The sequence below is a fragment of the Plectropomus leopardus genome, chromosome 2, assembly GCF_008729295.1.
Source record: "Plectropomus leopardus isolate mb chromosome 2, YSFRI_Pleo_2.0, whole genome shotgun sequence".
Taxonomy (NCBI): Eukaryota; Metazoa; Chordata; class Actinopteri; order Perciformes; family Serranidae; genus Plectropomus; species Plectropomus leopardus.
In genome coordinates this window covers 7,959,814-7,986,903 of record NC_056464.1, presented here as the reverse complement: position 1 = coordinate 7,986,903, position 27,090 = coordinate 7,959,814, and the positions used below count along the sequence as shown (strand labels likewise).

At 39.8% G+C, this 27,090-nt stretch overlaps 1 protein-coding gene across 1 annotated transcript; it reads left to right on the top strand.

Annotated features, from left to right (window-relative positions):
• The first annotated feature begins 3,090 nt into the window (after positions 1-3,090).
• On the top strand, positions 3,091-27,046 carry si:ch211-236h17.3 (carbohydrate sulfotransferase 11). The gene is made up of 3 exons (XM_042497245.1): positions 3,091-3,524; positions 17,820-17,899; positions 25,621-27,046. Exons 1-3 carry the CDS (start codon positions 3,431-3,433, stop codon positions 26,464-26,466), a joined length of 1,020 nt encoding a protein of 339 aa, XP_042353179.1. The 5' UTR covers positions 3,091-3,430; the 3' UTR covers positions 26,467-27,046.
• The last annotated feature ends 44 nt before the right edge of the window (positions 27,047-27,090 follow it).

Below are 27,090 nucleotides of genomic sequence, written 5' to 3'. Positions count from 1 at the left end.
CACAACGCAGTCTCAAAGGCCATCAGCAACTGTCTGATGATGATTAAGCTTTATATGAGCTTTCTTTTTCATTTTTTTTTCAAAATAATTTATTTTAACCCAAAACATAATCTTTTTTCTAAACCTAAATAAATAGTTTTGTTCCCTAAACACTTTTACATAGTTGCAAGACACCCCAGACTAAGATATACACAAAATAACTATGCAATTGTTTTGCATCACTTTGTAGTCATGCACTGTCTCTTTGTGGTTATTTCATTTCTAATTGTAGCAGAACTATGTCTCTTTGGGGTTGTTTTATGTCTCTTTGTAGTAGAACTGTGTCTCTTTAGGGTTGTTGTATGTCTCTTTGTGGTTGTTTTATGTCACTTCATAGTCTTATGGTCTTGTTGTAGTGTAGTGTCTTTTTGGTTATTTGATGTCTGATTGTATTTGTACTGTGTCTCTTTGTGGTTGTTTTTAATTTCTTTGTAGTAATAAAGTTTTCTTTGTGGTTATTTGATGTCTCTATGTAGTTGTACTGTGTCTCGTAGTTGTTTTATGTCTCTTTGTTGTTGTACTGTTTCCTTTGTGGTTATTTAATGTCTCTTTTTAGTTGTACTGTGTCTCTTTTTGGTTGTTTTATATCTGTGTGTAGTCATACTGTGTTCTCCTTGTAGTTATTTGATATCTCTTTGTACTTTTACTATATCCCTTGTGGTTGTTTTATGTGTCTTTGTAGTCATACTGTTTCCTTTGTGGTTATTTGATGTCTTTTTGTCCTATTTGCATTGTGGTAATTTGATATCTGAATGTAGTTGTTTTGTGTCTCTTGTGGTTATGTATTTATTTTTATGTATCTTTGTGGCCGTACTGTATCCGTCGTGGTTGTCTTATGTCTCTTTGAAGTCAGTCAGTCAGTCATTTTCATTTATCACTATCCTCACAGATCACATTCACACTCTCCATGCTGAGCACACCTCTGTACCCTCTGACCATGTATTGATTCTGCTTGACACCTCTTGTCTGATTGGTCAGCTGCTGAGAGAATGTGAGTGCTGCCTCCTGACCAACCCTAACCCACAGACGCTTACCCATCATTCCAATCTCAGACAGTAAACACTGACAGGCTTCACACCGTCTTGCCATCAGGCCTAGGGTTTGATCAGTCGCGTGACTCCTAACCCATCCTGACTTCACCCAGGGATTTGATCCATGATGCCTGCAAAGATGGACGTGAGGAATGTGAAAAAGGGGCAAAGGTCAAAAGCAGCTCTGCGGGAAGTCCTGCCTGCTCTAATAAGGTAAACATGAGTTGCAGTGGATGGAGCAACAAGGTGCCCTCTGCTTCACCTCTGGTTCTGGGGGTTCAGGATAGGAGCTGTCGTATCACATGTCGGATTTAAGTCAGTCTTTGAGGGCCTTGCCACAGTCATGTGCTCTCTCCCGCGGAGGTCAGACTTCCCATGATGCCTCCATCAGACAGGACATGTGTCAAATACATTTATGTAGTTGTTTCCTTTTCATCCCAGTCTCAGATTTATTGATGCTCGACACACTGTGCGGGAGCCAAAATTCCAAAGTGGATCAAAAGATTAAGGTTTCGCTGAAATTTGCTCCATCAGACTCATCCCCTTAATTGAACTTTCTTTACACTGGCAAGATTGAAAGACAAGAATTTCCTGTATCATCCAGGACTCACTGTTCAGGCCTCAGTGGCTTCAAATTAGAGCCTTAAATAGAGGACACAAGGAACTGAATTTGGAAAATGTGGTCATAAATATCACCAGAAGTGCATCGCCAAGTGTAATCACATTTATGACTTTATTTGTCCAAGGTATCACCAAAAACCATGCGTCTGTGTTTATAATGAATTTGAATTTATCTCCTGAACATACCGCCCTGATAAAATATGATGAAATATAGTAAATTCTTGTATTCATGTTGTTATTTCTATCAGGGTACAGTTATGTTGTGGCGTTCAATAATGGGGTTATAGTGACCTGACCTTTGTCTTACACTGTATTTGTGTCTCAGTTGGTTTTGGTGGGATGGCACTGCACTATCAAAGTTTATTGGACAGTCCAGCCAATGATTAATCTGAGAGGACCAGAATTTGAGACTTTGCTTTAACAGTAAATAATGAAGTAATGTTGAGAAGATGAGAGGAAAAATCAGTAGCAGATGACTCACTACAGACTCATTCATTACTTTGTCTCATTTTGGACCAGCACATGTGGCTGTTTGCAACGCAAAAGTGCTGTAAAGACACGCAGAGACGAGCAGAATAACAACGGATGTCTTTATTTTGGCTTCAAAATAAAAGCATGAACATCAGTTGCCTCACGTTGCCATTACACTATGTGCACTGGAGTCCATTGCATCCAGTGGCATAGCCATAATTTTGGAAATGCCGAGGTCATGGCTACATTGTATTTATTCATTTAGCTGTTCAATCGTATATTTTTGAACCTGTATCTCAGTCTCTATTTTATCTTTACATTAAAAAAAAAGCAAAATTTAAAGATAACTCTTAATCTCAATCGGAATCAATCTAAAATCCAATGGGTAAAATTTGAGGGTAAATATTTAGGGTAAGGTTCTCACACACCTATGTATAATCAGTTAAAAGCATGTACAAAACCTTTAATATTGCATTTTAAAGAGTAAATTCAATTGTGTTAGCTGCCCTGCAGTTTTTTTGGTTTTTTTTTTGAGGCAAAGATTGACCACCATAAGGGACATGTACAATTACTTGAATTATGTAAAACAAAAATAAACTTATATTGAAAAACACAAATGAATCTACTCTTTAAAATGCAATATTAAAGGTTTTGTACATGCTTTTAACTGATTATACATAGGTGTGTGAGAACCTTACCCTAAATATTATTAAATGTTTCGACAGTATTTGCCACAAAGGCTTAAGATTTGAATGCATTTGGCTCAGCTGTGACGCTGATAAAGAAGGAATTCCTGCTCACTCACCTGGCTTCAGACTGCTGTTAAAGTAAAGGATGACCATGATGAAACATCCCAGACACAAGGCAAAAACCATCCGAGTGACTTGGGTTTCCTCACCCTGTACACAAACAGAGCGGCGGCCTGTGCTCGGACTACACCGACAGTAAATGCCGCCTGTTCCAGCCTCTGTGAGCCGGCGGACTGTAGCGGCTCTGTAACCGTGAGAGCCGGCGGAGCAGCGGTGTCCGCAGCCCGGCTCGCCTCTGTCCTGCCTTCACCCTCTTCACCACCGCGACTTCCACACTGCACATACGAGGATGTGCAGGGAGATAAGGAGCGGCAAAGGTCAGCGCGCCGGATCGATGCTGTTATCGGTGATAAAGTAGACCCCGCCGTTCGAACAAAAAAAACCCAAAACGCGTGTTTTTCGCATGAACCCTGGCAGCTGGATCCCGCTCGGCGGCTCGGTCGTTTGCAGAGACTCAGGATGAGGAAACCCAAAGTCACTCGGATGGTTTTTGCCTTGTGTCTGGGATGTTTCATCATGGTCATCCTTTACTTTAACAGCAGTCTGAAGCCAGGTGAGTGAGCAGGAATTCCTTCTTTATCAGCGTCACAGCTGAGCCAAATGCATTCAAATCTTAAGCCTTTGTGGCAAATACTGTCGAAACATTTAATTTTCCTCTAAAATAAAACAAGTGTAAGGCCTCAGTAGTTGTGAAGAAAAGAACACCAAGTCTCCATCAAAGTAAATTAGGCCTATTTTAAATATAACAGTCGAATCCATCCGTTCTTCTCCACCTCTCTTAGAATAATGTCAAGTCTAAATTTTCCTCATTTATTCACAAAAAATCAAATAAAAACAACAAAAATAATTTAAGAATCAACAGCTAGGATCTAATTTAGGCTGTAGACAAAGATAATGGGGGTGGGAATTTCTAGATGCCCCACAATACGCTATTATCGCGATTTTACTTATAAGTCATGATACAATGTTATTGCAATTTATATCTTCCAATATATTGAGATATAATATGTTGTGATGTATTGCAATTTATTTATTTATTACTTTTTCACCATTGTCTTATCTAACAACATCAAGTTTTCCATCTGTTATTCTCAATTTATATTTATTTTATTGCATTTTTATTGCAGCAAAATTTATCTAGTGGCTTGAAAAAGCAAGTGATTTTATTATTGTATTGTACTACAGAAAGTTTAGTTTGTGTTTGCACTAATAATTAGTTCCATAATAAAACAAAATGATACTAAGCATTCATGTATTGATACAATATTGGCACAGAAAATATCACGGTACTGTACTTTATTGACCCCCCCCCACACCCCCACATGGGAAGGAACAGGCCCCAAAAGGACCATTTATGGAAGTCCCATGAGGTAATGAATATATTTTCCTTCAATATTCGACATAAGATTGTATTTATTTAATTATTATTAATATTTTTAGTGTAACAAATACTACCTGATGTCTAATTGTCCACTAGCATGGTCTGTTGGTGTGATCTCAATAGTTTACATTGAGCAGCAGGCGTGCTGCTCCCGTAATGTATCAGGTTCACTCATGTTACGTCCACGTCATTATAATGAAATCCATTCATGTCATGCACTGTGAGACACTGTGATATTCTGAAACAAAGTGTGCTTTAATTAACAAAGCCTAAGACAAACTGTGTTTTAAGCCATTCAAATGATAGTACAGGGATGTCTTGATTCTTAGTACAGTATGTCCTCCTTCTCTACCATTATGTTCCTCCTTCTACACTCCTAACCTGAGTCTGGATTTCTCCAAGAGCCACAGATCTTAGAGGGGGAACAGTTTCATTAACAAACTGATTAGTGGAGTGTTTCCTCTGCTATGTGGAGAGGTTGCAGCTGGCTGGTAGCAGAGCTGGACCTCGGTCAGTTTCACCTCTTCCAGGTCCCTCTCTGCCTCATACAATGGCCTCATTCAGACACGCCGAGCTATATCACGGGCCAAAAAAAAGCTTATATAGCCCATACTGCGAGGAGCGTTGGGGTTTTTAAGAGAGTCAGTCATTTCTGGATGTGAGACACGGTGTAAAGGCTGCTGGAATTTATGAAAGACCAGCCTCTTGTGGAGACAGATTCCATTCTATCATACTCTGAAAGTATTTGCTTGAAATGAGCTGTAAACACCACTAAAAGCATTCAAGGTGAAATAAAAAGCCTTGAATCCTGTGGTGATTGTACACTACATCGGTGTGTCACGTTTGATGCATTCCGGGATTTTTTTCTGTGGTGATGTTTCATTCACAGTAGCTGGCTCCATGTGCCTCCCTGAATTATCCTCCTCTGTTTTCAATGGTCCTTAAGATCATCATTTTCTCTTTGATTTTGATGAAGAAACGTTAAAAGTTAATATCTATTACATCACATACCAAACAAGTTAGAAATGGGTTGAATATCCAACAACGACAACGTGGATACATTTTTGGCGTTATACATTTCGTACGTACTCTACCCTTTACTTTTTAACCTCATCTTGTTCTTTATTCTGCTGAATGGGGATACAATGATTCAGTTGTGCAGCTCTTCTACTCTCCAGATGTTATTGTACTGAGTGGATCAAATCCTGATAGTAAATGAGTCATTTCATGGGGGGGATGTGATGCTAAAAAAAACATTCCACTAATCTACAGATCTCTCCTTTGCCATGTAAGTCTATGGGAAAAAGTATCTTTTGGCCACAGTTCATCATGTGACGGATGTTATTCCACTGTTTGGCCACCCAAAATCTGACGTTTGTGCAGATGTTTGTTAGGTAAAGCAAAGTCTAAGAACCAGCAGAATTCAATTCAATTTAATTCAATTTTATTCATAAAGCCCATCATCACAAAACACAGTTTGCCTCAGAGGGCTTTACAGCGTACGACATCCCTCTGTCTCTAGACCCTCACATCGACTAAGGAAAAACTCCCCAAAATAACCCTGTAACTGGGGCAAAAAATGGAAGAAACCTCAGGAAGAGCGGCAGAGGATGATGAGGGATCCCTCTTCCAGGACGGACAGACGTGCAATAGCTGTCGTAAATAGCAATTAAATTACAATTATGACAAAAAGGAAAGAGAAAGACGGGGAGAGAGAGTGAGAGAGGGGGGAGATGCACAACAATAATGGTAACAAAAGCACAACATATTACAATAATTATAGGTGTAAAATTACTAAAGGCACTCTATAGTAGCATGTGATGTTACGTGCAAATGTTGTGGGTGTTGATAAAAGTCCATGCGTATACTGATAGTGGAGGCACGACGCATAATAATGACAGTAGAAAGTTGCGTCAAGAACGATCACGGCATCGGCGCAACCAGGACCCACAACACAGACGCAGCTTCAGACAGGACCACAGCAATGGCAAAACCAAGACCACGATGAACGGCCAGGTTTCAGTGTGCCTGATTTTCTGCTGCACCAACTCTGTGCCCTATAAATAACCGAACATGTATATATTCCAATAGCTCTCCTAATAAATAGTCCAGCCCCAAAAATGCTCTTCTGGTGACGGATCATGTTCACGCCCCAAATAAATGAATGTGTAGGAAACCCTGGGGTTTTAGAAATGAGATGCTGCAACAGCTAATATGATTCCTCTACTTTGTACTCTCTGGTTCTCTCTGGTTCTGTCAGCACTGGAGAGATGATTATTGGTCGATGAAACAAATTCTCATGTTGAAGTTCTATAAAGTTCTAAAAAATGCTGGGCTTTTTAGGCCATAATTAAAAGTAGAATTTTATTTGCTAAGGCATGTGGCAAGACGACCGTCTGCACTCTGAGCAGCATATTTCACCTACGTTAGTGCTTATTTTTACATGTCCCTGGGGAATCAAACAGTATATCCACCTTACCCCTAGGGACACATTAGGGCTAAATCATCCCTAGCCGATGCCAGAATTTCTCCCTTGAGAACCTCTGAATTTGCACAAAGAAGCCATAGCAAAACATGGTGACTGATGAGGTCATCACTAAGATCAACAAAAGTGGCTGAGGCAATGTTACAAACCAGGGCATCTCTCTTAATCGCTCCTAAAAACCTAAAGCCACAGTTTGTTTAGTCTTCTGCTGACCTTACCTCACATTCTGGCATACAGCCAGTACACTGTTAATGTACTTAATTGCATTTTGAAGATGTCTAGGGTTAATTTCTGAAAACGTACATGAGGTAACCATCATTAGGGGTGGGAATTACCAGAGGTCCCATGATACAATATTATCGCAGTACTTAGTTTGCAATGCAACATTATTGCGATTGTAAATGTGTTACAATATGCTGTGTTTTGCGAAAACATATATTGCCATGAATTAGGATTAATGACCTATTTTAATCTGCATCTATGTCCCCCAAAAGAAAAACGTTGTTGAAATCTGTTTTAACTAAGAAGAAAGTTTTCAGTCTGTCCATCTCATTTCAGGCATTTTTATTGCAGCAAAATGCGTTTAGGGGACTGAAACATCAGTTGATGTTATTATTCTAGTATGCTATCAAAAGTTTACTTTGTATTTGCACCATTAATAATTCACATAATTATTAAAAAGTAATTTTTTATCACTCAAAGTGCTTTCGCACTACAAGTCACATTCATCTATTATCCACATTTACACTGCCTGTTCAAGGTGGGGATATCACGTCGTTATGCTACTTCACCGTTCTGTATATAACATCCAATTGTCGAATGGGGGGCAGATTGGTCTTGCCTCTGAGCTGGGAACGGAGGAAGTAACAGCCCCCAAACAAGGTTTGAGTTAACGTAAAGCTGAAAAGACGTGATGGTGGACGACACAAGTGTGACATTTTGATCACTAATTAAGCAGAGAACGAGATCAGCTGCCATGTAACAGAGACGGTAAATGATTGTGATCAACACGTTTGCCTTTGTTATTGTTAAGAAAGTGCTGCGGATGCATGTTTTATGTCACACTAGAGGCCAACGCTCGTACGCTGTTAAACGTCATGCCCGTTATGCCTCTTTTGATAACGGGATGCTGCGATCCAGTGTATAATCACACACAGGAGAAGAATGATGCAGCCAACTTTTCGTTCTGTGTAAAGGTCAGTATGGAGGCGGGACTTCGTTGTGGCCGTATAGCACGATCTCTTTGTAAAAGTGGCTATTAACACACACAAATTGCAAACTGGTGGCCGAGGCAACCGTATAAGGTGCCACCTGCTACTTTTAACTATCACACTCACTCACACACTGATGGAGCAGCCACCAGAGGCAATCTGGGGTTCAATGTCTTTCCCAAGGATACTTTGACATGTTGACTGAAGGAGCCGGAGATGAACTGCCAACCTTCGATTAGCGGATGACCTTTCTCTGCCTCTGAGCCAAACCGCAAAATAATCTGACACGTGGTTATTTTGCTTGATACCTTAAAGGCATCAAATACTGATACCCAGTTCTAACGGTGAAACATCTGAAGATGATTATTTAGCATTTCAGAGGTTCCCTCTAGTGTTTTAGTCTCGAGCAGCCTGTATGTACATGGAATGCATCTCATGTTTCAGGCATTAAAGCTTTCAGTCAGCTTTAAATCAGTTTAAATTGGTTTCAGATATGCAGCCAGTCCGTCCTATTTGCATTTAGAACACCTTCCCTCTCATGCTCCATCTGGGGTAAAGGTCGTATTGTTTGTTCAAGGACTATATAAAGCTGCAAGAGAGCAGCCACATAACAAAGGAATGCACTGCCAGTTCAGTTACTCAGTATCAAATGTCATCTTTCTGAATTGTACCCTTCTTTGCACGCAGGAATCACAGCGCCAATCTAAATTTAGGATAATTACAGAGATGCAGACTATGTTTACAGTACATGTTGAGTGTGCTGCACTGTCATAGACACAGAGGGTAGAAACAGTGGTTTTACAGAACATGAAATGCTTCCCCACTGGAAAAACTGACCTTTTTAGCCAGACATTACATCTGGTTTTTACCCCTCAAGTATAAAATCTGCCTGTTGGTCCGAGACAATTTTAACTTGTGTCCAAGTCCACTTTATAACAAGCAACCTGAGTTTTAAAAATCTCAAATTTTCACAGCTTTGGCAATTTTGTTCTTCATTCTTTGAGAATTACTTGCAGAAAAAAATGACTTGTTAAAGGGATAGTTCACCCCCAAATTAGAAAAAAACGGGTTTTTTCTCTTACCTGTATAGTGTTATTAATCAGTCTAGATAATTTTAGTGTGAGTTGCAGAGTGTTGGAGATATAGGCCATGCAGATGTCTGCCTTCCCTCTAATATAATAGAACTAGACAGCACTGGACATGTGGTGCTCAAAACATCAAAAAAAGGAAAGAAAAACGCAACAGCAATGTATCTTTCCAGAAATCATATTCCGGTTAGTCAAAATAATCCACAGACATTGTGAGGAGTTTCATGTTGGAACTGTTTTCTTTTGACTTACCTACACCCACCAACCTTATTGCCTAGTAGAAGCATCTACTGGCGGGACTTTGTTGCTTTTTGTTTGCATCTACTGCTATCTCACCTGGCAACACTAAGATAACTAAGGTTACAGCTCAGCTCAGTTTACATTTCACACTGTTACAAGCACAGATCTCTTGTCCATGAGTAGATGCACGCTTCCTTTTACATTGTGATACAATTGGCGGTTGTACTTTGTTAGAAAGAAAATAGTTCCTAAATCAAACAGCTCACAACAAGGTCTGTAAATTGATTTTGAAGTGAACTATTGCTTTAAATCTAACAGATTTTTGATCAAAGTTTGTTTACAGGCCCTAACGGGTGAGCTGAGTCTGGTAAATTGCCTCAAGTGATGAAGTGATGTCACTTGTGTCAGTGTCAGTTGGGCCGGAAGCCTACAAGTGTGACAATGAAAATAATCTGAATCTAAGGACCTAGGAACTATTTTCTCTTAACCAAACTACACCTGCCAACCGCATCACAATGCAGAAGGAAGTGTGCATCTACTCATGGAGGAGAGGCTCATGTTTGTGACAGTGTGTGATGTAAACATTAATGGCTTCCTCTTCAGCTAGGCTGTAATGTTAGCTAGCTCAGTGACGTAAGCCAGCAGTAGATGCACGGTTCCTTCTTAGCAGGGATGCAGTTGGTGGGTGTAATTTGTTAGAAAGTATATCGTTCCTATGTGAAACTGCTCACAACAAGATCTATGGAATATCTTGAGCAACAGGGTCATGATTTCGGGGAAGAGACTTGAGTTTTGCAAATGTATTTTTTTGGTGTGCTTTTAGAACCATAAACAGAGTGCCATCTCGCTTCATTATATTGGATATAAGGCAGACATCTCCCAACACTGCAACTCACACCGAAACCGGAATGAACTGTCCCTTTAAGATGAGCATGTATTCCAGCATGTGGTGTCTTTACTACAAAGGGCAGCTGTTGTTTCCTCTATAAGGTTTACACGGACACAAAGACTGAGGAGTCAGAGGGCTGTTTTGGGCAGGTTGGTCTGGTACGCGGCATTTTTTATAGCGCTGTCAATACTGATTTACATGTTTCCAGTAACATTTACAGATACAGATGTGAATTGATGGTTATCAAGCAGAACCTCAGAGACTGCTTGGTCCTTGGGGCTATTGTCATTATTCCTGTACAGCAAAGGTACCCCCACCTCATACCTTCCTTGCCTGGGCTTGACTTGAGGCCCTAATAGACTCTTAAAAATGAACTGTTCAGTGCTCCAGCCTCATTGAAACACCTCCAGGGCTAATTTGGACATAATATAGACATGGCATCAGCTTTGGTCCCTAAAGTCTGATGTGTATGTGACATTGTCCAATTATAAACACAACGAAATATCCGCAGAGGGACACTGTGACCTAATGTTTATATGCTGAAGATGTCACTTGAAATCAGTTCAGTCTTTTAACTGCTGTCAGATCCTCAGCCATCCGGGGCCATCCTCTGACAGGTCAGCGTGGCCCTGCTGTTCCAACCTGTTCTCCTCAAGCCAGCTGCATATTAATGACACAGAGCTGCAGGGGCTGATGATTCAGCAAGCGCCCCAGAGCATATTTCTTTTTTTTATGAAGACCATCTGCTTTCTGAGCCGAAATCCTCCATTGATTTGATTAGCAAGTTTGTCCTTTCAGTGTTGATAGTGCTCAATAAGACAGAATTCTGTTCTGCTTAAGTCCGTGTGGTTCTGGCACCAACGGCAGTCAGTCGTTCCACCACTGTGGTCCAGACTGAACTATATGTTGAAAAAATATCAGTTGGATCATTGCCATAAAATTTGATATAGAAAGTCAAGGTTCCCAGTGGATTAATCTTAATGACTGTGGGGATTCTCTGACTCTCAACACCACCTTCAAATGTAAGTGTTTAATTATCCAGTCAAATGAGTCATCGGAACACATTTTGCCACCAGTTAGAATTTCCAGTACTTTGGTTTATAACCAAATACTTGCAAAGCTAATGCAATTCCCATCGGCCTCAGCTGTGCTTTACACAGTTTACTACAACAGCAGCTGTGGCTTCTCTATAAACCACAGTTTACGTCATCTGCCTTATTATAATTCCCACTTGCTTACATCAGGCACATTATCTCCCACTTGATGAAAACGACTCCAGGAATATCACCTGAATGCTGGCAAAACTGCTTCCAAGCCACTGTTGCTTGGCAGTTGCATCAAATTAAAAATTCAGTTTATTTGACATGAAGAGCATAGAAGTTGCGGGACATGCTTTGCAGAATATATGTGGCTGAGCTAGCAAGTAACGGTGCTAACTCCTTAAACAGCACTAAGCAACAGTGCTGACAGAGTTTATGGTGTTGAACAGGGAAACTGGAGGGTAAGTGCGCTGTGCTTCCGCAACACTGTCACCCTGATATCAGCGGTAACAGCTGTATAAGTGCAGTGCAAAGCAGCGGCGATGAGCTAGCAGTGGGATTTACACATGCACTAACATGCACGTGTGGCCAGACAGGCTTAACCACTACAAACCATAGAGAAGCTTAGATTACAGCACACACAGAGGTGCATGACTTCATTCTCTGCTGAGGATGCCATTACATCACTATATCTTTGCGAGAGGCTCCCTCATCAAAAAGCCTATGGGATTTTTCCATTGCAATTGCCAGAAGTTAAAAGCTAAACAAACTACACTTGTCACATGACTTAACCTCACCACCACACCAAGGCTGTAAAGCTGTGTTTGGTGCTGCTTGGTGTGGTGAAGTTTTGTCCTCTTCTTCAGCCAGTTGTTAGCAGCTGCTTTTTTTTTGAAGACATAATATCCTTACGAGCAGGGTATTTACTGATGGACTTTACGGTGCAGAACAAAACATGAAAGTCTCTTAGCTTCTGTTAACCACAGACCTTATTTCAGATATCTTACCAAAAACCCATTAAAACAGAAAAAATTGACTTTGAGACAAGGTAACTGTGAATACTGAAATGCTAACTAATTTCTGGGTTTGGGGTTTCACTCCTAGGGTACTCTATAACAGGATATTTTCCTTTTTTTCCTTGTTCTGCTGACTCCTGTGTGAATGCCGCATAAACTGAAGTGGCCAACATGGTTAATACTAGCGAGTTAACATGGTCTTTGTGAGCATTTTGCTGTGGCAGCATTTAGCTCAAAGCACCCTTGTACCTTAGAACTTCCTCACCAAGCTGCCAGCATGACTTGCTCTTTGTCTGTTTTTTATCCACATCATTTAAAATTCTGGTTTTCAGTGAACAAAGATGGAACGTTCCCTACAAACTGACAGGTACTCATGGCACATATTAGGGACTTGTCAGAGTGTGGAGCAGAGTGTTGCAAGCAATCAGCTCTCCAGTTAATGATTTAAACATTGGAGAGGATCCAGACAAGCAGTGGGGACAGCTTGTGACATCTGCTTATATAACCGCTGCACGTCAATTTTTTGCCAGTGTTTTTTTTAATCATCACTTTTCGCAGATAGTTTTTGGCCCCGTTTAAATGCAGGTGATACCAAAATTGGCCAACTAACACTTCCTTTCTTTTTGAACAGGATCAGAAAGACTCACATCTGCCTACATTTTTCTAAGTCTCAATAAACAGACAGTACACCACCCACATGCCTCTGCCTTTGCACTAACACCCTTTACACACACATTTGTGGCTGAAAAGGATCAGGCTTTCCCTTGTACAGTGTGTCTCTCAGTAAAGCTGCTCTCTGGCAGGAGAGGCCAAGGAGGGGGGAGGGGGCCCCAGTTTTCCCAGTGGGACCCAAACACAGAGCTCCGTTTATGACCCGGACAGGAGGAACACACATCGGCCTTTCTATATTTTGCATTTCCGAAGACCTTGGTTCTGTGCAAGTGTGGAGGAATGCTGTGGAGTTTTGGGTCTAGACAGGGTTAAACCAACAGGACTACTCCTTCCTTTGAATAAGCCTTAGGTGGGGTTGGTGAATCTGCTCAATGGAGGAATTTGAGCTAACAGCTGAGACAGTGTTTGGTTAATCGCTCATGGTTTAAGTCCATAACATTCGAAGTTGTGTATGTCTTGGTAGTTTTTTTTTTTTGCACTTTGGGAGACATTTCTTAACTCAGCTTTAGCAACTGAATCATTTAATTCCCTGATATTTTCTCCTGGCTCTTCGCTGAATAACAAATTGCAGATTGTAAATTTCCTCACTTGCTGAGTAATGCCACATTAGCAGTGGAGTGATGACACACAATGCACTCTTTCAGCCCAGTCAATGTGCCATCTCAGCTTGTTGCTGAAACACTCGCAGTCTTGCCAGGTATTTGTCAGTTCCAACATTATTTCAGACGTTACCTCTGCTGACTGGTGTTTCATTTAAGAAGGGTAGGAAAGATGGCTGTGGGAGTGGTCATATTGGAAACGAGCTCCTGAATCACTGGTAGTTTCCATAAAGACATGTTAATGGGTTTCTGAAAACAGGTCAGATAAATCAGTGTACTGTAGCAGAATGATCCCATCACGTTGCTAGCTCAAGGCGGAGGACAAAAACGTCCTTTGGCAGCAGCATCTGTCTCTGTTCATTCCACTAATAAGGCATAAGCTGGCATCTCATTCACAATGTGGCATTGACACTTCAGCATTTCATACAGTAAAATTGTCTGTTTAATGTAAATGGATCACAGTGATCTGCATGTGGGGTTTTTGCAGACTGATGTTAATAGCCAGCCATCTTGACAGTGCTGAACTTTAAGGGGCCAGAAAGCAAGACAGTCCAAAGAAAAAGACACTAGGGCAACTTATTTGCAGTGTGTCAGCATTCTCTGTTGTTTAATCTCTGTCAGTGTAAACTGCTCCTCCAGAGTTTGTGGAAAGTTACAAGACAGGAGTCAATGGTTTTTTTTTTGTTTTTTTTTATATAAACTGTGTGAACCTAAATTTCAGCTAAGCTGATGTGGTAACCTGTTTGCTAACTGAACACTAGCCTGGAGCACTTCATTATCTCTTTTCAATAACATTTTATGCCTCCCCCTTGGCAATAGCCAAGGCCAGTGGCATTAGATTTTTGGTTTATCTGTCTGTCCATCCCATTCTTGTGAATGCAATAGCTCAAAAATTGGCTTGGAGGGAATTTCTTCAAATTCAACACCAACGTCCACTTTGACTCAACAATGAACAGATTAAATTTTGGTGGTCAAAAATCAGATCACTTTGACATGGTCAGTCCCGTTTTTCTTATCGAGATATCTCAAGAACACCTTGAGGGAATATCTTCAAATTTGGCACAAACATCCAATTGGACTAAACAGTGAGCTGATTAGATTAGATTAAATTTTGACATTAAAACCCACATTTTTGGCCATAACTTAAGGATTTATATGCTTATTATAAAAAAAAATCACACAAATGTCTAAAAGGGATAAAATGGTGAAGCCAAGACATCTTATATCCAAAAGACCAAAGGTCAACTTCCCTGTGACATGATAATGCTCTGCAAAAACACTTCTCTTGCTGTTATTCAGTGCCATAACTCAGGAACAGTAATGGGAGACGTTTGCTCAAAAACCAAATTGGTGACACTAATCTTGGGTTTATAGCTTGAAACTGAATGTGTAGAACTTCTGTGCTGCCGGGTTGAAGATTGAAGGTGTTTTAGAATCTGTCTTCTTTGCAGCAGCAACATCCATATTTGAAGAATTGTCAATTGTCATGGCTACATGAGTGGCCTTCTGAGTCTGGACAGGCATGGAAGTAATCTGTAACTTGACTGGTATGTGGAGAAATATAAGCATGAGGCAGTAAATCTAGTTCTTGAATAAAATTGCATAGAAGAAGCCCAAATAGAGGAAGGAGAAGAAGAAGAAAAAGAGAGAATTAAGCCACAGGAGCTCCTGTGTTTGGATAGCATGTTTGCAGTTAGCTTGCCATGTCAAAAAAGATATGTCGATTCATTTTTCTGTTTAAGTTAGAGTTGCCTGCAGCACATTTAATTTGAAGTTAGTGGGTTCAGTCCTTTAACAATGATACCCCAGTAGGAAATTTTACTTGCAAGATCGACTGTTTTCCTCCATATTTGGCCATAATTACACGTTCAGTACTGTACATGTCTCATCAGCTCATGTCTCCACCATGAGTGTGTCAGTGGGTTTACAGCTCATAAGCAGCTTGGCACACATGACTGGCCCGATCACACCACAGTGTGGAAAGAGCCAGACACACACAGACGTGGTCACTCAGCTGAATCTTCCTGTAGTCTCAGTATTCTGTGAGAATGCATCATTCTCTCGATGTTCCTGAATGAATGCCGCTAATGAGTCCCGTGTACTTGTAAATTCAGTCGCATACAGATACAATGCACAGAGGATGTGGATGATTTAACTGTAGGCTACTTGAAAAACATACTGCAGTTAGTGGGACTTTTACATTAGTTTGAATGACAACACTGTAGAATGGCAGTCATAAGATCTTTAAAAGGATCAGCTGAAACAGACTTCTTGCGCACTGACTCAACAGTGAGTTGCATTGCTGATTCCTGACCTGATTCATGACTCTTTTAAAGATATTCAATTTTACTGATTATGCATTGGTAAGCCACGTCTGGAGAACTTGTGTGTTTTTACTTGCTATGCACTTTGCCTCAAGCACAGAATGTCAATGCAGAATACTTAAGTGGATATCATGCCAGCCACTTTCGCCTGTATGCTTAAGAGCCGGGTGAAAAGTCAGGATTTTCAGGAAAATGAATCATATTGAATTTATTGCACATGGCAGGCATAGACCTGAGGGACAGAGTCAGGCTGTTTCTTGAGTAGTTGTCTTGTTTTCATTGGGTTATCTCTGATCACTTTATTAAATATGATGAAATCTTTATTAAATTATTGCTTTCGGGGGGAAATATGCTTATTTACTTTCCTGGGAGATTGATTAGATTGATATAGGCAAGGCAAGGCAAGGCAGCTTTATTTGTATAGCACATTTCTTACAACAGGGCAATTGAAAGTGATTTACAGAGCAATACATTATAAAAACATAATAAAAGATACAGATTTACAATTAAAGAAAAGAGATAAGATATACAAGGTAAAATCAATTACTAAATGATACTATAAAATAAAATAAAATACATAAAATGTTACCATTACAACAGTAATGGTAAAGACCTTTCTTTACATAGAAAGTAATTTAAAAACTGCAGGTAAATCCCAGCTAGCAATGTTTGGTTCTAAACATGTTCTGTGAATGGTACAATGCAATGTTTTAGTAATGCTTTCAGTGGCAATGTCCCTCTTAAAATCAGGGTAACATTCTCTATAAATATTATAAAATATTATTGTTTACTTATTTATTTATTGTTAACATATCACATTACAGGGATGTTTCATAAAAAATGTGCTGTAATTTCAGGCCTCAACAACATGTTCTGAATGTTGCTTTAAAAATGTGCTTCCTTTGTTCTCATGTAACATTGTGTGAATGTTTTTTTTATATATAAAAGAACAGCCTATGATCTGTCACATCTTAATATCACCAAAGCATCCCCAGAATGTTGCAGTTATAATTTTACGTCTTAGTCAGCTTTTAACTTATAGGGACATTATTTGAAATGATAAAGTTGAAAAGTTTCTTTGAACATTAGATTAAATTTGTTTCTTTAAAACATTATTACTACCTGTTGATAATGTTAGCCAATGTTTTCTGACAGTCGGGATACGAACCTGTTGGAGAGGTCATGTCACATTTTGTTTTAAACTATGTTTGAGGTAAAGTTGACTTCAGTACCTTGGAGTGAAGTTTCCACTGCATTGGATTACAAAGCCACAGTGCCACATATTGCCACACTAGGTTTGCCCAAAATGAACGTCACGATCAGGCAGTGAAACAGTGCACTGTGGCCCTGACCCTGTGAGGCTGTGTAACCTGATGCTGGTGTGAAAGCTCATCCAGCAATGCTTGTCAACATAGCCAGACTTTATCTAGGTTCTTTGCCTTTCTGCTTGTCTTCAACCCACAGAGTCTGACAAAATTAACTTTTTATATATAGAGGAACAAATTATAGGACTTTGAATTGATAGGTTCTGGACTGGAGTCTTTTTAATCTACCATTACAAGAGCACTGGAGCAGATTAAACTGTGGCAAAAACAAACCAATAAAATTATAGTTTTTTCCTATGCAAAATGTTTTATTCTTTATGTTAGCAGGATTTAGGGTAAACTTTAATTACATTTCTTCTTAAACCACGTTTAAGAAAATGACCTTGTAGAAGAACCTTGTTACTGCAGTTTGCTTGCAAAGTTTCTTTTGTTTTAAATCCCTTTTTATTCTAGCTGCGAATGGTACAAAACACAGTATCTATCTTTGCTGCTGTATAATTAAAAGGCAGATTCAATAAAAGCTTTGTCCCTCAAGAAGATCAAAGGCAGTGATATAACCATGTGTTGTGTTTCCTCAGCCTCAGAGACGGTCGGTGAAAGAAGCAGTGGACAAAAGTCGAGAAGGAGTCCTCTCCAGACGCTTTATGACGGTGACCAGGTCAGTCCTCCCTTACCACAAACAGTATCATCAGCAGCATCACTCCTTATTAAAGCCTAGCCTGAACTCACTTTGCACACAATAAATATTAATGTGTTATTATTTTCTCAGGCTTACTCATGCATTTTTTTTGGCAAAATATTTACATATTTTAGAATGCCACCTCAATTTCAAGCTCTGATTGATAAATTCAGATGAGCACTCTGGGCAAATGAATCGATAGATGAAGAGTTTATTATCCTGAGGGAGAGATAAGTAAAAAAAAGTCCAAATTCATGTGCTGATTGAGTTTTTGTAGATTAACAAGAACTTCAGTTGAATAAAGTCAAACAAGCTCCATGCTAGGGAAAGCATTCATTTCTTATTTCATCAGGTTGCATCAGATTTCTTGTAGGCCTGGATCATAGTTGTTTAACCATGTAATTATCTGAATTTAGAGTGTGGTAAGCTAACATTAAAGTGGCTTTATGGTAGCTTCTGGTGTTACACAGTATTAATTTAAATCGTTCCAGACTGAAATAGCTTTTCAACTATCACGTGGATTGATGTGAAATTTTGTACAGATATTCATGGTCCTGTTGGATGATCCTACGGACGTTGGTCATCCTCAGACCTGATGGTGGCACTAAAGGGAAAGTCAGTTTCTCCTTATTAAGTGAAATATCTCATATAAGTTAGATATACTGGCACCAAATTCTCTTAATTTTGGTGACTTCCTGACTTTGACTCTAGCAGTCACTTTGAGGTTTACATGTATAGAAAAAAACAGGAACCAAGGCACTTGTGTTCAGGGAAAAAAAATGAAAATGCCTTTATTTCATTGGTAGGTTCTAAAAGTAGAACATGACCTTCGACCTCCAGCCTTCTTCAGAAAGTTGGTTTACATTTCTTTATTCTTGTGAAATGGTACACATATTCATTCTCCCCAGTGGAAGAATTGTAAAAACTGATCTATTGATCCCCTGACTTTTAATCTAGTGCCATCATGAGGTCATCAGATGACATCAGCCTCACATATACTTTGTGTCCAGTGCTAATTAGCAAATTTTAGCATGCTAACATGCTAAATTGAGATGGCAAATGTGATATTAAACATATTGTGAGATTTTAGCACTGCAGACAGTAACGATAGCCTCACAAAGTCAGTAGCATGGCTTTAAGCACATGTTAAAATATCTGTTGCTTAGACTGTAAAGCTGGACAACATAACAGTTCCCCCACAGTGAAGCTTTCAAACCTGATCGCCCCCTGGTGTCTGGCTACAGGATAGGTCATAAAGCCCGCCCCTCCGTGTTAGTGAACGGGACATAGGCCAAACTAAAAAGATGGTTTCTGTCACTAAAGGTTGTTCTCATCATCCTGATGTTTGTTCGTGTTTGTGTATGTGATAAGTTTGGTTTTAACGATCTATTAGATTCTACAAAAAGGGGAATTTCTGCCATGATTGACAGCTGTGTCAGCCAATCCATGCGCTCACGTTCAATGGGGCTTCTTGCAATTGGTTGAACAGGTGTTTTGGCGGGAACGCCCTTACTATCAGCACAGACTCTGGCTCCGCATGATGTCACCAGCGCAAGATGGCAGCGGCTGTATCCGGGATATGTAATACATGAACTGATATATCGTGACACCTAGCGGATTTTTAGGCACAAAACACTGGTGTTTTGTAGTGACATATCAGTGTTTTTCCAGCAGCTTTTAGGCATGAAAAGTGTACTTGTCATAAGTTGCTGCTTTTCCTGCTAGGATAGTGTCTCCCAAGCAGGGTTTTTGACCAAAACTTGATGTCCTCTTCACCATAACCAAGTGTTTTTTGTGCCTAAACCTAACCACACATTACCCAAAGCATTGTTGTAAACTATATAATTATGAACAAATTATCCTTAGTTTGTACAAACGTATAATGCCAACATTTTTTTCTGCCAGTTGGGTTGCCAGGTCACTTTGTGTGGGATATGCTCAGCCATGTATGAACCTGAGTATGAGCATTAAGCATAGAGATGTATAAAAAAAGAACATGGATGTCTTTTGTCTCTTGACATCTTAAACCAATCAAATTAAATCCATCTGTTTTGCACCCGCTCTTCTGAATCCATCTCAGCTGAACTATAAGCAGAGTATCTCCCACTTTGAGTAACGTAGTGGGCTGCTGCATAAATCACCCCGATCTTTGTGATATCTTAACTGATGTAATGTTTTTTCATGTCAGGTTCTGTTGCTTTATCCGGCAGACAAAAAAGGTCAACCAGCTTTGCTGAATTACAGCAATGACATTTACTGAGGAGGATTTACGGGTTCGTACGGGAACTGTCACACTTTAGCCAGTTAAGAGCTAAGTAATTTAAGAGCTGCATTTATCAAGAGCAAGAGAGAAATAAAGAGTATGGAGGTATATTTTTTATGCATATGTTACATACAGTATCATCAAATAATAACACGAGCAGTTGATTGTGGGCACATAGGGATTTTATTACCGAGTGAGCTCAGTATTGTACATTACAGGAGCATACAGTGTCAGTTTGTGTAGGCTAGGAAAGGGACACTAGTGTTATTTAACTGTCTGACAAGCCGTTCTGATGGAGTACACTGGCGCCTTTAGTGTCCATTTGCTTTATTAGTGAAGGGTGGTGTCTTTATCCTCTGCTGTTCAACACAATAAACAGCAGTAATCAAATGTCCATTAAGACAATATTGACATAATAGTTATTGCAGTAAGCTTGTATCGCTAAAGTGGTAAGGAAGTTTGTTGGGTTTTTTTTTGCTGTCCCATAGTAATGTCCACTATCTATAAAGAGTTTATAGGGTTGTTTATCAACAAAACAATAGGAATGTAGGGGTGGGGTGTAATGTGATAACAGATTGCTCAATCGTGTAAACTGTCAGGCTGTCGAGGAGAGAGAAAAACAGATTTGATTGAAGTGGCAGAGCTGCAGAGTTGAGATTTTATTTTAGTATAATAGCTCTTCTTGTGCTGCACAAGGTGGCCATTAAAGATACAGGGAAGTGAAAGTAATGAGAAAAGAATAGATACTGCAGATTTATACCGGATCAGATGTCTGATCAGTCAACTATTATTCAAACTATTCAAACAACAACATCGTGTTATACTTACACTTTTTATCATGAGTTGGCAGAGACAGAAAAAATGGATAACAGGAAGCTGCACGATTGTAGTTCTTGACATCCTAACATATCAACAAATGTTTTGTGTTGTTTTTTGTACTGAAACTATGTGTTAATACAGTTTCATCATTTTCATATTATCTTTTAAAAAAAACCAACAACATTTGAAATACTCAGGATCAATGTCCCTTTCCAGAAATCACGACCCACTTGCTCATGATAATCCACAGAACTTGTGAGCCGTTTTATGTAGGAACTATCTTCTTTCTACCGAACTACACCCACCAACTGTGTCACCACCCTATCGGTGCAGCTACCTTAACTAACATTACTGAGCTAGATATTACTGAGAGCTGTCAGAAGCACGATCCTCTCATCCATGAGTAGATGCACGCTTCCTTCTACGCAGTGATATCATTGGTAACTCAAGATTATCCACTGACCTTGTCTTGTTTATTTGTCAGCTTCATGTAACTAATTTCTTTCTACTAAACTGCACTTAACAAATTGCTGTTGAGTTTTTCAAATGTTTTTCTGGGGAACTTTGAGAGCCAAAAGCTTAGTGCCATTTAGTTCCATTATATTGGAGAAAAGGCAGAGATCTCTAATCTCCAAGACCAGGTGACTCACACCAAAACAATCTAGATTGATGCGTAGCACTACAGGTCATAGGACAAAAATATGTATTTTTGATTTTGGCATGAACTGTCCGTTTAGGTACGTTATCACATATAAAGCAGTCCGTAAATGATTTTATTTATTTTTTTATTATAAAACAAGTCTGGTCTGCTCTTAGATCAAAAAGATCATTTAACATAAGCAGTACCTCATGACGTCATGTTGATGATGGACATGTTAAAACTAGACATTGATGCCTGCAGATGTGCGTAAGATTGAAAGCATTGAAAGCTCAAGAGAAAAAACACTGAATGGTATTAGATGTCTCTGGAGCTCATGACTACAAAGATCTGAGCCTTTGTTTCCATTGTTGTCATGAGGTTCTCCACCCTGACCTTCTTTCTCAATTTGATAAAAACAACAGAGTCATTGATCACTGGTGTCAATCCACACATCGCTGTGTTTAAAACAAGATCACATACAAATACACAGACAACTTAACACACCTTCAAAAAAAAATGTTGTGGTTAAGCTTATTATGACATTGCTTATAAATCTCTAATGAACATCCTTGGGTGGGGCTCCAAACAATCACTGTATCTCTGAGTGAATCCATGGGGCACGGTGCTGTAAGGCGGTGTAACAGCTGCTTCCAGTTAAATCTCCCTGTGAGGAGAAGGAAGGTGTACATGCCAGAACACAAACCAGCTCCAGCAGACATCATTTACTTTTAATTACTTGTGATATTTTTTTTTCTTCCTTTCCACTTAAAACGCTTCCCCTCAACACGAGGAAGCGACTTCAGCTGTCAGGATGGAAGTGGGCAGTGAATTGGATTATTGGATTTATGTGAGATTTATTTGTGTATTTATATGTAAATAAATACATAACCGTGCTTTTGTGTTCCTTTGCTCGGAGAAGGAAATGGAGGATAATGGCCGGCACACTAGCATACCATTTAGCTGATAAAATAAAATTCAGCTCCTATGGACTACTGGAGATGTTTTTGTTATGGATTTTAAGGTCCACTGTGTAGGATTTAAAAGGATCTATTGGCAGAAATGCAATATGATATTCATGACTATGTTTTCATTTGATTAGAAAGACATTAAAATAAGAATAGTTGTGTTTTCATTACTTTAGAATGAACTGATTATCTACATAGGGATTATTGCCATGATGCTCTACAGTAGCCCAAAACAGACAAATCAAACACTGGATCTAAAAAGAGCCATTTGTGGTTGCATCAGCCACTGTAGCTCAGATAGGAACCGAGATTCAGATATTTGTCTGATTTTTAAAAACCCTCAAAACTATTCCATTCAGATTCTAATCGTACACCTCAGTTTCATCACTGACATTTAATTTAATTCTTGCATTATTATTATTATTATTAATATTATTCAATTTTTTTTCTACTTCAGAGCAATGGAACAAGCAGTAAATAATACAACAGTCCATTTTAACCCCCATATAAACTTATTGGGTGTTTGCAGACAGCTGCCTATTTACACATCTGGTCAACATCAGCATTTATTTGGAGTCATGTTTCTGGCGATTTAATAAAACTAAGTAGAATTAAGCGCTCTTTTGGCTTTTTCTCCAGTTGCTAACTGTGTTTGTGTGCTGTTCACTGCTGGGCATGGTGAGAATGAACCCAAATGTTGAAGTGTCAGGCCGCAAAACCAAAACAAAAGCTGAAAGACGCTAAGACGCATTGTAGATCTAATAGGAATTTGGAGTTTTGAGTGAAAATTACTTGTTGTTTTACAGGTGATGCCCTCACATTACACATTGTCTTTGGTAATATAAAAAAATATTGACTAGCACAGAAAGCATGTCTGTGACAAGACCAAAAAAAAAGCAAATAACTCCTTTCTCACAAATTGCAAGTGAAAATAATCCAGTAAAAGGGCCTCCTTTCTGCCACAAAACACCTGTATGATTTGAGCACAAATTTCAAATAGTAGGATAAAACAGTCTCGCTGATGTTTAATTTTTTTTCCCTACAATATCTTTAAGGCTTCTGCATAGATTGCCTTTGGTGTGGTGAAGAGTTGGACATATGGATTTGGTTACTGAGTGCATATGGCTCAGATGTAAGTGCCGTTTTTCCACATTTGACACGTGTTTGCATTCAGTACTCTCTCTGAAAAGCATGTTTGTCTTGTGGTGCGTCCTGGTGGCTATTTTTATATTCTCAGAATCTCCATATTGCTTACATGAAGGAATTAAAGTCCGAGGTGGAAAGACGTTGTTAAACATATAGTACACAAGAGATGGGTCAGTGTTGGCTCTACAGTCTTTGGCCAGTCCGGTTTATCCTTGATGTTCCAATGTCTGCCAGTAAATACAGAGCCACACATAGTGTCAGGCACTGAGTCAAACTGAGAGACTCCGGGCTCCGACCGCTGCAGTGGTGAGCCAGGCTGAGTAAATGAAAGAAGTAAATAAGGCGTTTGTGCCACAAGGAGGCCAAGCTGAACTGGCTGACCCGGGATCTTATTAAGGCAGTGTGTGGACGTCACCGTGATAAAGACCTCCAGAGGAGAAGTATCTGTAAATAAACTTTCTCAGAGCATTTAGGAGATCTTTTGGGAATATGCAGGCTATCTGCTCCACTTGGCTAATGTTAATGTTATACATTCTGGGTTGTTTCTCTCAGTATGGTGTTGTAAGGCTGACCTTACAGTGACGTGTCTTTTTCCTCTGAACAAATGCTTAAAGGGACAGTTCACCCCAACATCAAAAGTACATACTTTTTTCCTATTACCTGTAGTGCTTTTTATCAGTTTAGGTTGTTTCAGTGTGTCGGGTGTTGGAGATATTCGCTGTAGAGATGTCTGACTTCTCTCTCTTGTTATGGAACTAGAAGGCACTTGGCTTGTGCTGCTCAAAGCACCAACAACAAAAAAAAAGAAAAGAAGAAGAAGAATGTACATCTACTGTTAAGCTCACCTAACATCAATGTTAACATCTAGATCTGTATTGAGCACAAGCCCCTTGTCCATGAGTAGATGCACACTTCCTTCTGTTGGATGATACAGTTGGTGGGTGAAGTTTGGTAGAAAGAAAATAGTTCCTACATAAAACAGCTCACAGCAAGGTCTGTGGATTGATTTTGTGGTAAACTCCTGCCTTAAATTAAACTGATTCATGATCAAAGTTTGTTTACAGGTTTTGTTTTTTTGAGGGTAAATTACCTCAATGCAGTCTTCAGGGATAACACCAGAATTCAAAATCTTGTTAGACAAAGAGACATATAGGGGCATAAATATGCATGGAGTGCTTTAATTTACTTTTTTAAGTATTTGTCTAGTCCTGCTGCTTTTCCTGGTTTTAATTTAAAAATATCCTCCTTAATCTCTTGTGCAGTAAAAGCAGTATTTAAGACGCTACTGCCAAAATTCTGTCCATTACAGTAAGCTCCGAAAAACTAATTTAACTGGCACATCCCAGTCAGACAAACTTTTAAAATGCTTGTGAAAGTCGCAACTGGATAATGTTTACCACAGCCATTCAGTATCCTCTATTATAGCTTTGGGTTTTGTTGACATTATGCTCATCAACTCTCCCCTAAATGTCTTCCTATAAATCAAAGTACATTACATTACGTCATCAGGCACAAAGGCTGAGTTGCATTTTGGGTAATGTAGGCCACTGGTTTTTATAAGAAAGAAGAATGCATGGAATAAAAATAGATGACATCTCTGGTGCAGTGCTAATGGGTGTAGCACTTTAAGAAGGATTGTGGCTATGTCCTTGCCAGACTGCAACTCCACTGATCCAGCCTGAGTTTCTTGCAGCTCTGGGGAAGCAGAAAAGCACATCAGGCTCACTCACATTTCATTATAGAATTTTATTATAACCTTCTGAATAATAGTCAAAACTATGAAAATAAAACCAAGTTGTATGGAGCGTGATTTAGATTTTCTCACCGATAGCTCTCACTGTACAGTTCCTCTTTTTCTTCACTATAGGCTGAATCAGCAGTACAGGCGATCCATCAGGGCAGACGGGAGGTGTTAGATGAAGCCTGCCGCTCCTACACCCGCAAACGGAGAGTGCTCATCCCTGAGGACCTGAAGCACGTCATTGTGGATGACCAGCATGGCTTACTGTACTGCTATGTGCCCAAAGTGGCCTGCACCAACTGGAAGCGGGTGCTCATGGTCCTGACAGGTGTCGCTGGGTCCCTCCGAGACCCACTGGCAATCCCTGCCAATGAAGCCCACATCCCTGGAAACCTCCGCACTCTGTCGGAGTACTCCACCTCACAGATCAACCAGCGCCTGCGCTCCTACCTTAAGTTCGTCTTCGTACGTGAACCCTTTGAGCGGCTGGTCTCTGCGTATCGCAACAAATTCACACGGAGCTACAATACTGCTTTTCATAAACGATATGGCACAAAGATAGTGCGGCGGCACAGACAGGACCCACAGCCAGAAGCTCTGGAGAGAGGAAACGACGTCTCTTTCGAGGAATTTGTTTATTACCTTGTGGACCCGGCAACCCAGCGAGAAGAGCCCTTCAACGAACACTGGGAGCGGGTGCACTCGCTGTGCCACCCCTGCCTCATCCACTACGATGTGGTGGGTAAATACGAGACGCTGGAGCAGGACTCCCGCTACGTGCTACAGCTGGCTGGGGTGGAGGACCAGGTCAGCTTCCCTGCCTCATCCAAGAGCACGAGGACTACAGGAGACATGGCGGCCCAGTTCTTCCATAACATCAGCCCCTTCTACCAGAAGAAACTGTACAACCTCTATCGCATGGACTTCCTGCTCTTCAACTACTCGATACCAGCCTACCTCAAGTTTAGATGAGGCTGGGACATCACTCATCCACGGACTCAACTTGATCATGTAGAGACTGGACGCTTGTTTCTCTCTGTGTAGGCCTTGTCAAGGACATGCAAATACTGCTGTATCCTGAGAAGTCCAAAGTAAATTAATATTTACAGACTGAAGAACTGTGCACACAAAGGATACAAGTATGAGAGGATGCTTAATTGCAGAATGACTGTTGTTGCCTAAAGAAGGCATATCATATTTTACTGTAAAGTGATCCAGTGGATGTCGGTCACTGCCTTTGAAAGTGTGAAATACAGCTCAAATTTTGGTTTAACTTAATTTCATCTGCTGTTTAAAAAGTATAATTTGCACGAAAAATGTAATCTGCGGTAACTTCATGAAAGTATTAAAATCATATTCAGACAGTAGGGTTGGGTACCCAACTCAATACTTTTGGTATTGACTAAATTACACCAGTACTACCGAGTACAGATTCATGTTAAATCCATTGGTGCCAGATGCAAGTGCACCTGAGAGCATATCTGAGTAAGAATGCTGGATTTAGAATAAAAAAGCAGAGTGCAGTGAAGTGCTCTATATCTATATATATATATATATATATATATATATATATATATATATCATTCAGTTATTTAT

What these genes read in the sequence shown, in the direction of transcription:
- si:ch211-236h17.3 (XM_042497245.1), top strand. Translation starts at nt 3,431, where the DNA reads ATGAGGAAACCCAAAGTCACTCGGATGGTTTTTGCCTTGTGTCTGGGA. An exon ending in TAACAGCAGTCTGAAGCCAG is followed by an intron (nt 3,525 to 17,819) that starts GTGAGTGAGCAG and finishes GTGTTTCCTCAG; the next exon opens with CCTCAGAGACGGTCGGTGAA. An exon ending in CGCTTTATGACGGTGACCAG is followed by an intron (nt 17,900 to 25,620) that starts GTCAGTCCTCCC and finishes TCTTCACTATAG; the next exon opens with GCTGAATCAGCAGTACAGGC.